At 37.0% G+C, this 16891-nt stretch overlaps 2 protein-coding genes across 5 annotated transcripts in view; one reads left to right on the top strand and one right to left on the bottom strand.

Moving 5' to 3' along the window:
- The window catches only part of tfb1m (transcription factor B1, mitochondrial), a 31696-nt gene that overhangs the window by 12036 nt on the left and 2769 nt on the right, over positions 1-16891 (top strand). The window lies entirely within an intron of this gene.
- Positions 6186-16877, bottom strand: LOC129417142 (claudin-20). 2 transcript variants are annotated; one of them, XM_055171616.2, is made up of 2 exons: positions 16659-16877; positions 6186-7926 (listed from the first exon to the last, which is right to left on the bottom strand). In XM_055171616.2, the coding sequence occupies exon 2, from the start codon at positions 7837-7839 to the stop codon at positions 7108-7110; it is 732 nt and encodes a 243-aa protein (XP_055027591.1). In that variant the 5' UTR covers positions 7840-7926; positions 16659-16877; the 3' UTR covers positions 6186-7107. The 2 variants fall into 2 exon arrangements, with proteins under 2 accessions (XP_055027591.1, XP_055027592.1); XM_055171617.2 differs by lacking the exon at positions 16659-16877 and adding an exon at positions 8282-8499.

The raw sequence follows: 16891 nt of genomic DNA on the forward strand, positions 1-16891 counted from the left end.
ACAGTGTTTATTGTTTGTTCTTGTTAGTTTATGCATTTAGTGTTTACTAATACAACCATATTGTAAAGTGTTTTACTGATTTTGCTTCTATTTCCAGTATCAGGTTTGGTTATTATCTGCTGTTTTTTCAGCACTATTTTTGGATGATGGCACCTCCTACATATTTGATGCATCAATTCCCCTTTATGTGTGCAATGTTAAAATGAAGGAGTCTACAGTCCTTCAGAATATATAAGTTAGGTTTAGGGCCGTGTACATTAAAATGGATGGATGAAAAGTGTACTTTTGCATCTCTTCTTAATAGCCCTGTAGTTTGAGTTCAAACATCTGAGCTCCAAGCCATGAGCCTATCATTAATGCAGCACAGGGCAAAGACATTTGAAGTAAATTTAGAAAGAAATTACACAGAAGATTTGATCTCATTATAGAGATTTCACATGGGAGGTTTTTCACTCAAGCTCTGTTACATAACAGTCAAGGTTATGTGAACGTTTATTTAAAGAAAAAAAACCTCTTCTAGTCAACATTTAATGAGATGGCATAATAATTTACCCGAGGTGTAAAAGCTAGGATCATATGGGTGATTCTCACGAAAACTTGGTTTTAAAAATGTCAAGCATGAAAATGTAAAAATTGCTTAAATTTACTTTTTTTCCCACCAGACATTGAAAAACAAAGTCTGGAGTAAATGGGAACATTAATTTAAAAACTTTTACTTATCATTTAACACTTTTTGTGACATAATTTAAAAAATTAGTCCTAAAAAATCTCATTACCGCAACAGTCAGAAAACATCAACACTGACATATTTTCAAAATGACATGACAAACCTGAAAGAACATAATTTGGAGATTCTGCACATGCATTTAAAATCAAAGTATCATGCATCTATTAATTAAATTAACATTTAATAAGCATCTGTTGCGGTAATGATAATCAAAATGTCGTGTAAGCATTCTCACAAGACAATATTTCAAATTAACTGTAAAAAAACTATCTTACCTGGTAGCCATCTTGAAGTAACTGGTCCATGTGCTTGGTCACTCAAAATCAAACTTTATTAAAATTCTGTATGTGTGCTTAAACTGTTCTCAAAAAGTGTTGCGGAGGATGAGAACATCAGGCATGGACACATCATTTTCCTAATTTTTCCTCATTATTATTATACATGAATATTCAGTAAATATTTTTTCTGTCATCTAAAGTAGTCTAGCAAAACATCCATTTATTTTTTTTTCTTAATATTTTTGTGTTAATTTGATTAAATTACAACATAACGCATGTTCAAACACAGTCGGACACATTGCGGTAATGAGAATTTCAGCAGAAAATGAGATAAAATTTACAATTATAAATTCTTATGTTGAAATCACACATTGTGCAAGGTAGAACACAGAATTGTGTTAATTCTGATGCTTTTTAATGTTACTATATTACACATTTTAAAGCTAAAATCATTAGTGCCGTGGTGTTTCAATGGTTTCGTGAGAATCACCCATATGATGGCCAAAAATTTGCTATGGATGTCTTTTAGGTATTTTAAATTTTTTAAATATGTTTAACTGAAATTAAAGGAAAACTAAAATAAATAAATTGATAAATAAGCAAAAAAATCAAATTATTTAAATATTTTTTCAGGACTATTATTTTTGCAAAATTGTAATAAATAAATGCTTAAATGTGTCCCTTTATATCTTAGTAGTAAAGCATTGCATTAGCAGCGCAAAGGTTATGGGTTCAAACCCAGGGAGCACACAAATGTATACGTTGTAATGCACCGTAAGTCGCTTTGCATTAAATCGTCTGCCAAATGTGTAACTATAAAAGTAAGCATTTATTAACCAGATTCTCAATAGCAAAAGAAAAAATTACTCATAGTAAACATATACGCATTAAGGTAGTACACTTTGGATAAAGCTTTAAATCTCTTAATGGCTGTTCTTCCTTTTTTAGTGAAATATGTTTTTGTGAGACTACCTTGTAGTGTTCCTGTAGCTTAGTTGGTGTTAACGGAGCAAAAGGCCTGGGTTCGATACCCATGAACATGCATACCTTGTAATGCACTGTAATATCCTTTGGATAGGACAAATCTTCCTTTAACTTATAAAACAGCACATCGAATACATTTTTTCAACATCCAACATATTGCATTCAGACTTAACTTTTATAATACCTAAGGAAAGAAACATCTGTTACTTGTCCTTTAAATTCTTATGTTTGCAGGTTTTCACTCATGAATACAGATCGATGTACTCTAAAAAGGACTACTCTCGTTTTTAGTGGTTTTGTAGGAAACTTATAATACTTATATACCATTCAGTAATTTTTTATGTAGTCTAAAACAATCTAGGTGCAGTAAAGCATCATTTGTAGGCTGAAAGTCTCTTCTTCACAATAACGAACCGATGCAAAGTAATTAAAGACTTAGCCCTTATAAGAACATGCTGCTCCACAAATTTTTATTAAAAAAAATATAACTACTTGCACAAGCACACCGAGACAGCAGTACAGAAACGTGTACAGTATCCTCTGCAAAGTAAGAAGTGCAAATGCATCCACCAAAAAATAACCTGCATTTATTTCATCAGATCAAGAATCGTTTGATTGGCCACTGATAAAACCTTTTGGTCTGGCTCATAGCGTGCTAATAAACAAGCTGCATCATAACAATAAATTATTTGTTTGTTTTTACAATTATCAAAACGTATCTTTGACACATCTACATGTAATCATCCTTATTTAAGTGTATTTTAAGTAGTAAGCTAACAGAAAAATAAATTGCTTTCAAATGAGTTTACACAATTAAAGGTGTAAATGTTTGTCTTCTTATAAAGAAGATTTCCTGTGAACATGCTTGGGTGTTGAGCAGTGCTTTCGGTAAACAAATACGATGCATAAAATGATATTATACACCGCTTTGATGTATATATGAAATCCCAAAGCGCAAATTTTAATCTAGATTCTTTTGCCCCAAACCATTTATGATCCTGAAATAATTGTGCTTAATTGGAATTTTAATGGGGCAAATTCTGAAACGATGCACTGTAAACCTTAATATCTACCAGTACAGATGGCAGTTCTTTAAATACTTTTGCAATTGGCAAACAGAACATAATACCTTTAAATACATTTGAAAAGTAGGATTTGGCACATTCACAATATTTCAGTGCACGGTTACTTGTTGAATGTCAGAGGAAAGTGGTTATTGCATTCAGTAATTGCGCATGGGCAGTCATTATGTGCCCAAGAGGGGCAGCACGATGCCCGACTGTGCCGTCTCCGCGTCCCCACCGCTGCCTGCAGAGGGCGAGTGAGGCACAGCCATCTGCTCGCCTGTGAGGAAGAATGCACGGTGCCATCCATCACTGCCAAAGCGCTTTTTGCCAGAGCAGAACAACACTGAAATTGCATTCCTCCCTTCAGCGGCATTGAAACGCATGACCACATCCAAACACAACACACACTTACTTGACGTCGGGTGCAGGAAAGGGAATGTTTTCGTGTTGTGTGCATGCTTATGATGGGGGTTTGTACGTACATGCATTGGCAAATTTGCACGACATGCAGTTGTTCTGGCTGTTAGAGGCATTCAGCATCCATAAGTGCTTCGGGAGAGAGGGATGGCACACACGGAGATGGTTTGACATGTATGACAATGCAAAGTTACACCATATCTGGGCACGCTGTTGATTATCACAGACGCGTTTGTGAAATTATTTACAGCAATACAAATAGAAACCAAGCAGACAAGGCATTTCTTGTTTGTATGTGGTAATCGACAGCATGCCAGAGATGTTGTCCGTAAAAATTTATATACCTTTACGAGACACATACATGTAACTGCTTATTTAAATTTGGAGATTTAAGGAAATTTGCCAAGGGTCTTGGAGGGTTTCCTGTAAGTAGGGGCAGTAACAGATTGTAGTCACATCAGGTGAGATTCTCACTGCCATGAAAATAAATACTGCCAAATACAGTAATACAGTCTTAAGCCACCACCATACAAACAGAAAATACAGAAAATATGTACACAACATGTACATTTTCAGGACAAAATGGTTTCTGGTAACATATCTTGGCACTAAATACATCTTGAACTGTTTTGAGGAGATTTAGAAATTAGGATTTAATTTCATGTAGGTTTAAGAGATCCTGCAGGTTCCTGCTATTGTTCAAGTGTAAGAGAAGATTACACTAAACACTTGACACATATAATTGTATTCTTTTTTTTAATATTGCATGCAAATTTCTGGTTTTATTCTAATAAAGATACTGGGAAATAATTATATATGTTCATTATATCAATGCATAAACAAATCTAATGGTGGCCTAAGACTTTTGCACATATGTGACCCTGGACCACAAAACCGTGCTTATGTAACACGGGTGTATTTGTAGCAAAAGCCAAAAATCATTGTATGTGTCAAAATTATACATTTTTCTTTTATGCCAAAAGTCATTAGGATATTAACATGTTTCATGAAGATATGTTGTAATTTTGTACCATAAATATATCAAAACCAAAAATGATATTAAACCCATGATTTACTGACCCTCAAGCCGTCTGAGATGCATATGTCCATCATTTTACAGACGAACACATTTTCATTTATTTAAATGATTTTCCTAGATCAGGGGTGCCCAAACTTTTTCCTACCAAGTGCCAAAAAAAAACTTGACTAAGGGCCGCGGGCCGAAATTAAATGTTGCTGTGTTATATTAAAAATAAAGTTGCCCTGAGTCTCCTCATTTATAATTTTCTAATTAACTAATAAATAATAACTAAGCATAACTAATGCAGTTTTATTTTCAAATGTAACGGTTGTTAAAAGAAATCATTTTGCCAATCATTTTTAAATTTCCTTTTGTCTGTGTGCCTCGGCCTCTCCATTATTAGCCCTATAGTACCCAAGTTCATTTAGTTTCGTGATGCATGATATACACTTTCAAGTATGCATGTACATAAAAAAATTCACTTTAATTCCTTGCATTTAATTTTAATTTACATTTTTATAATTTACCAATAAACCAAAAATGTTACATTTTAGAAAATGTTTAATTAGAAATATAAACATCTGCATCAATTAAGTTTATCCTTTTAACGTATCTCACGTGGCATGATGGGTCAAACTAAAGGTCAATGCGTGCCAACTTTGACCCACGGGCCCTATTTTGGGCACCTTTGCCCTTGATCTTTCAGTTTTTTATATATAAGGATTTGGGGTCCACCGCCTTCAAGTCCAAAAATGCATCCATCCCTCACCAAAACAATCCAAACGGCTCCAAGGGGATAAACAAAGGTCGCCGTCTTAGACGCCTCTGCATTTAAATATGGATATTTTTACGACAAAACCGCACAGATTACCATCAGAAGGCCTTTGTTTATCCACCACAAGCCGTTTGGATTACCTTTGTGAAGGATGGATGCACATTTTTGGACAAAAAGGAGGTGGAGCCCATATCCCTGCATTTTATAAACTGAAAGATCGAGGACATTTTCTAAAATAACTCAAAATGTGTTTGTCTAAAAAATGATGGACATATGCATCTCATATGGCTTGAGGGGGAGCAAATCATGGGTTTAATATAATTTTTGGCCGAACTATCTCTTTAAAGGCAATTTTCTCAATATTTCGATTGTTTTACACCTTCAGATTCCAGATTTTCATATATTTGTACCTCAATATTGTCCTTTCCTAACAAACCATACATCAATGGAAAGCTTCATTTATTTATTTAGCTTTCAGATGATGTGTAAATCTAAATAAAATAAAAAAAAGGATCCTTTTGACAGCTTTTGTGGTATAGGGTCACATACAGTATATAAACATGACCCTGCCTGTTCAAATCCAGCTAAAGTCATTTTTTGTGATTTACATAAAATCATCCTAAATAATGTAAAGAACATTCTGTGACATGATCTTACTCCGTCAATATAAAAGATACCAAGGTTATTTCAATCAAATCATATGGTCCCCATCTCACAATTACATTGAGACTTCAGCCTGGATTTCACAGACAGGGTCACAAATTTCCATTGTCCTGAAGATTAGATTCAGTATAGGGTCAAGACCCTCACACCCCTCCAATCTAAGTGAATGTGTCACAGAAGGTTTGTTTCTAGATTTAGATTTATGACACCCCAGCTTATTTTAGGATCACTGTCCTATCCTCCAAATCTATAGAGGATTACAACCTACAATGCATGTATTTAAATGTGGTTTTCATGGCAGTGAGCAGCTGCGTGAGTGAAATGCATGCATGCAGGATTGTGTATATATGAGCGTCTGCATGAGAAGCGCACAGCGGCGCAGCGTATCATTGTTTTGGGAAAAATCGCACAGCAAAATGTCAAACCATTCACTTGACGTAAGAAGAGGCAGTCTCCTCTCAGCCTTTATGGATTTCCCATATACGCCTGACCCAGCAACCCCTATTCACTCCCTCCTCGTGCTTCTCTAAACAGTTTGAGCGGTTTATATACTACACATCTTTAGGCACAGGCTATATGGCTACGATTCAGTCTACATCAGGCATTCCACTGCATTATGCACAGGCTCCAGAAAGCATGCTTAGGCAGAATATCAATCATCCTATCGGCTACCAAAATAACATTTCATTAACACAATCATTACTCGAATACAAAGGAAAGCAAATCTCCCACACACGGGGTCTTCCATACCATTGCCTCTTAGAGACATATTGCCATCATATTTCGAACAGAGGTTACCAAACGATTGTTAGCAGCTAAACGATTGCTTCTAAGTTCTAATCTTTGGGAAGGGGGGAGTTCGGGATTTGACGTAGAAGAAACATTCTCTCGGTGCTAATCCGTTCCCAGGGGAACACTTTAATTAGATTTACTAGGATGCTGGATATGTGCTTTTATTCATCGTCTTCATCTCGTTCTTTATCAGTCTGTCACAGAGCTTTAGCAGTCCAAGATGTCGCTTAGGGGGGGAATACCTCCAGTTTTTGTGCTTGCTGATCTTAAAAAAGACGTGTGGACAGAAAGAGGGAGCTGTGGTCCCTCTCATAGTAATCACGAGAGCCATGGGAGTTGAGGGGCACGTCACACGTGTCCGGCTCCTCAAACGTTTCCCCCTTTTATACGTAGTCCTGTACGCTGTAGCCGGTCTTGTTGTCCAGAGGCGAGAGAGAGCAGTACTGGTGTTGGAGCTGCTCCTGTTGCTGCTGTTGTTGCAGCAGTTGCTGTTGCTGCTGCAAGAGGAGTTTATCCGGAGGCATCAGTATCAAATCGTGCGGCCCGTGCCGCTTACCCGAACAGGACAGACAGAAAATGGACCCACCTACGAAAAGGAAACCGGACGAGACAAAGGCTACATAGACGGCACCGCCCGGCTCGAACTTGTTGCTCTCCGGCACGTTGACGTCTAGGAAGCTGACAATAACCTCGTTGGTGTACCAGGAGGCAGGAACTAGGCAGAGGAAGCCAGAAGTCAGAAAGCAGGCACCGGCGGCCACGGCGGCGTGGCGTTTAGCGCGCCGTCCACCTCCCCAGCGAGTGCACTTCAATCCCAAAGAGGCCAAACATAATCCTAACGCCGCCAGGACGCAGGAAAGCACCATGGTAGTGCGTGCCGTTTGCAAGTACGCGGGCAGCGCCAACACAGAGTATTTTAACGTACAGCTGAACATACCCGTGCTGTACCAGGTGCAGTCCATCCACAGCCCCTGCATCTGCGAGATGGCAGTGATGATGTTGGAGCCAACGTCTGCGCTCACCTTCCAGTTGGGCAATAGCGTGGCCACCGTGGCACCTAAGATGCCCAGCAGCGAAAGCACGAAGGCAAAGATCTGCGTGCCCGTGGACGCCATCCTGCCACGCTCCTTAACCCGGCCAACATTCAACCTGGCTGGCGTAGTCCTTCAGCTGCGACTGCAGAGACTCTTCAGCACCGGAGCCTGACGGAAGAAATAAGTGAGAGAACATTAACACGCTGTTCTCCTCCCCCGGCACACCGGGAACAAAGAAAAGCTTGCACACAGGATGATGATGATGATGAAGCAGGTGCCTGAATGCATTTCTAGTGCTGCATGCCATCTGGATTCATACAATTATTGCGGAGTTGCAGCGCGTGCGATGTGTCCTATTCGGTTTTCAATGCTATCAGGTAAATAACAAAGTACAGTTTAAGTCACAACTTGCCTACGTTTTACATATCGTTTACACAATGCAATGACATAAATCGTTCATATTTAGCGGAGATTGAAGGCTTTATGTGTAATAAAGAGCGGAATGCAGAAATTCTGTGCTTACCTCGGCTGGTGCAGAGCGAGCTGTGACGCGTCAGGTCTCCGCGCGCACACACAGACTTACACGCGCGTGCTAATACATAAACAGAGTGTAGGCGACTGTACGTGTAACGTTAACGATCTGTTCATGTCGTCGGTGTGTAAGATGACATTATTAACGGAGTAAAACGATGCCGGTGTCTGATGCGCAAGAATGATCGTCTACGTTACGCAGCAGCTATTCTTTGAACTTCACGCGCACGAAAGTCTCCATTTTCTATATAAGCTCTGAGATTTTACACAGCGGATTTTTAAACCGATTATAATGAGGTTTTGATTCAGTTCAGCGTCATTTGAACTTTTTCAGTTTTCTTGTCAGAGAAGTGATGTTGTTTCGATATCAAAGACATCTGATACCGGTCAGAAAAACAGAGAAACCTTGCAGAATCTTATTCATTATCAAAGTCTTAGTCTCTGGTTTAAAATTAGCTTTTGAGGACTTCAGATATGCCTTGAATGAAATAGGTTGTTTTGTTATGTTTACATTTACTTTTAGACGTTTAAAAACGTTATTTAAATTAAACAATGAAGAAAACTGTAAAGTGATTCAGATTCATCTTTTAATTTGTTTACTTTTTACTTTGTAATATAGCTTTTATTATTTTAAGTGTGCATAAGTGTATTATCTGGTAAGTGTGTGTGTGTGTAATATTATATATATATATATATACACACACACACACACACACACAGTACTGTGCAAAAGTCTTAGGCCACCACCACCAGACTTGTTTTGGAAGTTTTAATGTCCATCCATATTTATTTTTCAATCTATTTTATTAAGATACAAACTGAAAATACCGAAAATATGTACAGGAAAAAAAAGGGGAAGGGGAGTTTACCCTAAAAACTGGACACATCAGTTTACATTTTTTACAGTATTTAATGCTATATACACATTTCCTGTATTTTCTGGATGTATTTTATTAAAAAGACTGAGAAATAATTATATATGATCACTATAACATTGCAAAAAAAAAAAAAATCTATTTCTGTCATGGTGGCATAAAACCTTTGCACAGTACAGTGTACATATAATTACAGTATTGCTTTTTGAGAAAAAAACATTTTGGAATCACCAAATCACATTTTACTTCTTCAGGACTCTGATAAAGATGTAATTGTGCATCAAAAAGTTAGTCATTGCACCTTTATTAAATTATTTTTATACAGACATCTATGCTGCACTGCCGATCCTTTTTTGTCTATGTATTTTTTAACTTGTATAAATAGATAAGATAAAGTAAAAGATTGGTCAGTCATAGAACCATTTTTTCCCCCTCAAAAAGTGCCACTGTGGATGGTTAGACTGAATATTATGTAAGGAATAATTGACGACGGGCCATTGAATTATAAGAAGAAAATGCACACCAAGGTGGCAATGCGGCACGACGCGAAGCGGAGTGCCGTTACACCGCAGGTGTGCATTATTTTCAAATAATTCAAAGGACCGGAGTCAATTATTCCGCTTATACCACGGTTACCACAAACATTGCTCTGGTGCCTATTTTTAAGACATTTGAAAGTTAGGTGTGCGGTTTACAGAAAAATAATCAACACCCATAGAACATTTCTCAGCCAATCAGAATACAGCATTCAACAGACCCGTGGTATAAGCATATTATTATCACAGTCGAATTGAAATCTTGTGTCTTTAAAGCAGCTACTTTTTCATGAAATTGAACCAACATTGTATTTTTTAATAACTCAACACATAAACACATAGACAAAATATAAGTAATGCTGTTGCAAAGATGCAAAAATAGAGTTCATGAATATGTAACAGTATCAACGGTATTGTAGATTCCATATCATGGAGCAAAATATATGTGTGTGTGTGTATATATATATATCCTCCTCTAAAGTGAATGTTACTGCTCGATGACAGATTACATTACTGTATGATAATGGTGCATTGTTACTATAGTGAAACACTTGACAGTTGAAAGTGGCATCACCATTAACATACAGGTATTACTACAGTATGTATATTAATATGTTCTTGTAACTCAAGCATTGTGTTAGCTAGCAAAGGTTGTGGGTTTACTTCCCACATACATACTAATAACATGTAAAGCTTGAATGCACTGTAAGTCACTTTGGATTAAAATAATTTAAATGCATAAATGTAAACACACCGAACAACAGTTTTAAAGGTGAAATCTTGTATCTTTGCTGATTTGGGTTAAACTTGTTCTCTCGCTTTGTTTGTGCTGAGTTTTGTGTCTTTACATAGGATATTAAAGTGCTGATGCGTATGTATATGTGTAAATAAATATATATGCATGTTGCTAATTTACTGTACATTTTATGTTAAATTTGACATACATAGGCTTACATAATAAAGCTATGAATATAAACCTCCATTTACAGTGTTTACTTTTTTATGTAAATTGTAGATATTTTGAAAGATTTGCAATAATATCATGTTATACTGAATAATACAATGTTACATTTGTCCTGTTTCAGTTTTTCTTGTTTATTATTATTATTATTACTATACCCTTAGCCTAGTAGTTATATACCATTTTATTTAAATCTATATTTATTATTGAAAAGCACTGTAGAAATAAACTTTTGTAAATACCTAAAAGATGAGAAGTCAACACCATTTATGGTCCCTTTCCTGATATAGACTGCTTCGTCATGCATTTTAATGTGTGCGTGTATGTAAATGGTGATGCCACTTTCACCTGTAAGTCAAGTGTTTGACTATAGTAACAATGCACCATCATCACTCTTGATCATACATTAATATAATCTGTCATTGAGCAGTAACATTCACTCTACAGGAGGATGAACTCACAGCTGCTGCCCCATAAACCCCTGCATCCCCACTCCATCGTCCTCCATCCGTCCTTATCCCGCTGCAGGGAGGGAGGCTATATGGCCTTGCTTTAGAAATGACAAAGAGGGCAATAAAGGACAAATCTGTGATTTATTTCCCATGTATCTATATATCTGTCTATATATCGGTCTATACACAACTAATATACATGATAATATATTCCTGTCGCTCAATTGGAAGAGCATTGTGTTAGCTAGCAAAGGTCGTGGGTTTGAATCTCAGAGAAGACACATACTGATAACACGTAAACCTTAAATCCATTGTAAGTCCCTTTGGATAGAAGAATCTACCAAATGCACAAATGTAAACGTCTTGAGGTGAACTTGGTCTCTCGCTTTGTTTGTGCTGGGTTTTGTGTCTTCATATAGAATACTGAAGTGCTGATGCAAGGATTATGCTAAGTAATAAATAAATAAATAAACAGACGTGTCAGGGGGGCACTATCGTACCCGGGGACGTTCGGAGCTGACGTGTGAAAATGCTGAAAGCAATTATAAGCATGGCTCCTTGATTTTATCACCTTCAGCTATCATCATGTGCTGTGGATTGGATGGACATTGAAATTGACCTTTCTGTGGAGGTGGGGTGGATGTTATCGCCCGCGTCCGTGTGCCGTTTTTATTGTTTAGGCATCAGATCCATTTGCTATTTGCAGCTGTTGACAAAAAAGTCAATTACTCTTGCGTGTAATGCGGATGTCAAAATGGCTTCATTTGCAGCTGGAACAGAAATGACTGTTTAAATTTTGTATAATAAATCGAAATTACCACCTGCCGTACGAGGGAGGAGTGCACGGGTTTCCTTGATTTATTGCCTTGGTGCTTTTCCTTTTGGATTTAATGTTCAGTCAAATGCTTTTCACCGTCATGGCATTTAACTGAGGACCCTCCTGTTACATTAGTGCTCAATCTAGACACCTCAGAAACTTACAGTATAGTCTCATAGGCTTATAAGAGAAAGCGTTTTATTTTTGAGAAACACATCAGAGATGACTTTGGTTGTCATTGATGCCTTGGGCTGTTCATGAAGCGTGGGACGAGCCTGCAGTAAAAACAAACCACTCGCTGGTTACTTTCTCTGCTTTCTCAGTCCTCTCATCTTAGCTGAAGTAAGTGTGGTTGTCTTTTGAAAGTGCTGTCATGATTCATGTATTCAAACCTCTTGAAAGACTTTTTCTCCTTTTCATCACTGTGTGCATTTCTCAGCTCTGTACTTCATTGTTCACGGGCAGTTATGTAAAGGTTATAATGGTTATTCAGATAGCTCTAGGGTAACGCCATCTCATTTCAATTATTTTCATTAGTAATCACAAATTCAATTTTGTATTTTGGAAGAACTTATTAACAGGTGTGTGTGGTTGTCAATTTGTGCTAAGATTTACATATAATGTGTGGTTTTTGATACATTGCGTTTTTCATTTGTGTGGTGTATAAAAATATATATTTATTGTATGGATGCAGCAATGTATCGGCCTTTAATTGGTATCGGCAGATAAAAAGATTTTTCAGACTAGTGGATTAGGCATGGAGTGGTTATTGGTTTCAAGGTATACGAAGGTTTTAAAGAGTCAACGTTTCAAAACCACTCAAATTTTCTGTGATACTGTTTCCAAGGCATCAGTTGTGTTAACACAAAATTTATTAAAGCCCCCCTAACCTCGAAAATGCACTTTTAAATGTGTTTCTAGCAGAAAATTTGTCTGCAGAAACATCCTGTTATTATACAAATCCATCTATTCTTCTTTGTGTAATCTCCTTTAAACCGCACAGTCACACAAAACAGGCTGTTGGGGATCCCCTATCAATGTGATGTCACATTGATTACGCCCCACCCATAACCGCTCACCGACTCCGCCCTTATGAGTGCAAAGTTCAACTTTCTGCCAAAGACATGTTTTGATGTAGTCCAAAGCACATGTGTAAGCAATCTACCCCCTTCTTTGCATACGGGGAGGGGAACAGAAGCTTTCTTTGAATTTAAAGAGACAAACAAAAAACAGCGCGTTTTTATTGGAGCCACAAATGGCCATGTTCAACATCGTATAATGAAAGATCTGTGGTGTATTTTAAGCTGAAACTTTACAGAGACATTCTGGGGATACCAGAGACTATTTACATATTGCTGAAAACAATAGGTTTAGCACCCTTTAAATCAATAGGTCATGTAATTGATTTGATGTTTACATTCTAACTCATTCCCCGGCAGCATTTTTTGTGATTTTCACAAAAGTTTCACTAAATGCCTTCCAGGAAAATGTTCTTCTTTAAATATATAAAAATACAAATACTGTATATCAAATGAAAGAACAGACTCTCTGCTTTCAAACAAACAATAAACAAACAAACAAACAAAAGGGGGAAAAATTGTTTCATCCTATCTATATTTTTTCTCTGCTATATTTTTCTTCAAAAATATAATTTGTTTATCAAAAAGCTGAAATAATTGCATTTTTGTGAAGAAATTTTGGTAAAGGTCAGATTCAAAATTCTTATATACTTTTTGCTTCAGTTTTTTTAAATAAATTGGGTAAGTGCGACATCTAGTGGATAATGTCGGTGTTACAGATAACCATAAAAACTCAAAAGAAACACTTTTTTTCATGCAAATGTTTTCTGTGTTCTGCAGTTAAAAAGTTGTTTGTAAGTTGACTTGAAAAAACACATTTTAGTGTTGCAATGGCAATACCGGCAAAATCTCATACGGGTCTATGCCTATAGTGGATATTGGCCAATTGTATAAAAACAGCCGATGATCAGGGCAGATTATATCCTGACAATCAAAAGGGACAGGAAAATGCATCAGAATTAGATTGGGTAAAAATCAAAACAACATATTTACACTTTGATCGCTTTGCACTTCTAGGATTTCACGACATAATACTTTGAAACAAGGAATATAAAGCATCTATTGGTATCTATCGGTAGCGGTAGATGTCATTCTAAATAATCAATTATCAATATCAGCACATAACGTTTGTATCGGTGCATCCCTAATTTATTTTCCTTTTAGTTGTTAAGTTCTTTGGTGTTCGTTGTATGGTTAAAGTATAAATAAACTAGATATTATTCAAACATTAGTTTGTGGATTTTATCTTTTCCTGCTCTTCAAAATGAGATGTGTGAGGGATGTCAGGGTGGATGTGGCTAACAAAGTAGGCTGCAGAGCATAATTTAGAAATGGGTTTTTACTTTTGGCTTAGCAATGAATAATGCAAAAGTCCTACGAGTAAAAACTATTGATTATATGCAGTCAATAAGTTATGCAATGTGAGGCCTTTATCTGCGTGCAAATCACGTATTACAAATGTTTACAAGATTATACACTCTCAGGAAAAAAGGTACAAAAGTTGTCAGTGAAACGGTACCTTTTAAAAAGGTTCTATATGTAACACTTTAGAGATATGGACCTTTAAGGTACCAATGTCTACTTTTGAGCACCAACATGCACCACCTTTATAGGTACCAATGTGTACTTTTTAAAAATTTTGTCCCTTTTTTTCTGAGAGTGTAGTTAAAATGTATTACATTAAATATTGGGGTTCATCAAATGATTAATACTTACACTCTTACAAATAAAGGTACTTCATGATGCTATAGAAGAACCAATTCTGGCTGAATGGGTCCATAAAGAACCTTTAACATTCTGTTTCACAAAAGGTTTTTTAGATTATAAAAAGATTTGAAAGATGTGGTTCTTTAAAGAACCTTTGACTAACTGGTTCTTTGAGGAACCAAAAATGGTTCCTCTTGTCCAGGGGTGGGCATTCCTGGTCCTGGAGGGCCACTGTCGTGCAAAGTTTAGCTCCAACCCTAATCAAACACACTTGTATGTCATTTCCAAGTCATCCAGCAGCCTTTGATTCGATTTTTCAGGTGTGTTTAATAAAGTTGGAGCTAAACTGTGCAGGACAGCGTCCCTCCAGGACCAGAAATGCCCACCCCTGCTCTTGTTTATGGCAAAGAATCTTTGAAGCATCTTTATTTTTAAGAGCGTGCAGTGCACCTTGTCAATTAGTGCACACTTTTAAAAATCTTAAGCATTAGGAACTAAAACATCACAATTATAAAAAAAAGTCTTTGTTGATGCTCCATCTGCACAATTTAAACAGATACGTCTCTTTGTCAGAGTTCCCACGGGTCATAGAATTTCTGGAATATCATGGAATTTTAAAGGTCTTTTCCAGACATTGAAATCCAGGGGATTTTATATTTTTAAGTGATGGAATATCAGGGATTTTTGTTTGTTGCTTTAAATGTGAGTTTCCATTTATCAAAATGTAATCCACTTGTTAACTTGTGACGTAAGGAATACTATTTCCGGGTCCAAGTCTCCGCTGACTACAATTTAATTGGCACTGTTTATTCATTTCACACATTTAAGATTTTTATAAACTCAAGGTGTACACTACATTATCCAGGCTCATGACATCCTGGACATAGGTCGTGGAAATTCAGCTTTTTAGTCCGTGAAAAAAAGTGAATTTGACATTTGACTTGGTTTAGAAACCCTGCTTTCTGTCGGTTTTAATCAAATGCTGTGTTTTGTGGTCCCAAATGCACGACAGAAGCCTGAAAGTCTTGCTTGTAAACGATTAAAGTGAACCCAAAGGTAAATCTTGTCCTTATCCAGGAATCCCAAAGATCCTGCGGGACCACAGCTGGGTTTAATATAAATCACAGTAAGCGACTCAGTCCCACCTACAACTAATCCAGATTTCTTTGTATCACAATCACGGGTCTATAACCAAACTAAAAATAAATCTGAGAACAGGACGTGGAAACAGCAATTAAGCGTTTCCCACAATTCATGATTCTGTGTACATAACAACTGAAGGAATGGGTGGATACCTGAATGTTCATATGTGTGACCCGGCACTGTGAAAAGTTTAATCCCATTCCCAGCTAAAGTCAACAAATTCTGTGAAAAAAATACAACCTTGATATCTTTAATATTTACTGAGTAAGGTCACTGAAATCAATGTGAAATCAAACTTTCATTATTAGATTATTAGCCGGGATTTACAGACAGGGTTGCATTTGTTATTATTTTATTCAGATAAGAATTGAGCTGCAAAGTAAACATTTTGAAGTGTGTGGCTGACCCAAAGTCACAAACATAAAAGATTTTCTCTTCTGCCATCACAGTTACTTAACAGAACCGGTTTCATCCTGGGCACAGTAGATGTTTGCTTTTCTGCATTTCAATGAAAAGGTTTTGGGCATTTTTACCATTTACGGCAGAAGCGCTCTCTCTTAGCCGTGAGAAATACAGCACTAGTATTCACAAAAGGTTTACTGATTTGATGTCCATGGCACCGTTACAACAGTGTGTCATATCAGTTTAGTGCTGACGGAGAAACCGAGAGAGACAGACACTAAAGCCTGGTACCATCTAACCATTTTACTAACACTAACTCTACCATCATAGTGTATAAGAGGATTAGCATGAGCACTGTAACATGTAAGAAGTAGCAACAGTATAAAAAGAGACTTACGATTCACATGAAGAGGCTTGTTTTGATGGTCCTTCAAACAGGTGTTACTGTGGCAACCTGAATTTGATTGTCATGGTGCAGCCTCACCCACATCACTCCCTCTCTTTACTGATATATCGCTGTATGTTTCATTCTGTCGCTCGCTCGAGTGGGAGTAGCTGTTAAATACACTCTCTAGGTTTGACTGTAACCCTCTGTTGTCTGTGTGTGTCTCATCGCCCGCGGTGGGTGTA

This window comes from Misgurnus anguillicaudatus, chromosome 7 (genome assembly GCF_027580225.2).
Source record: "Misgurnus anguillicaudatus chromosome 7, ASM2758022v2, whole genome shotgun sequence".
NCBI lineage: Eukaryota > Metazoa > Chordata > Actinopteri > Cypriniformes > Cobitidae > Misgurnus > Misgurnus anguillicaudatus.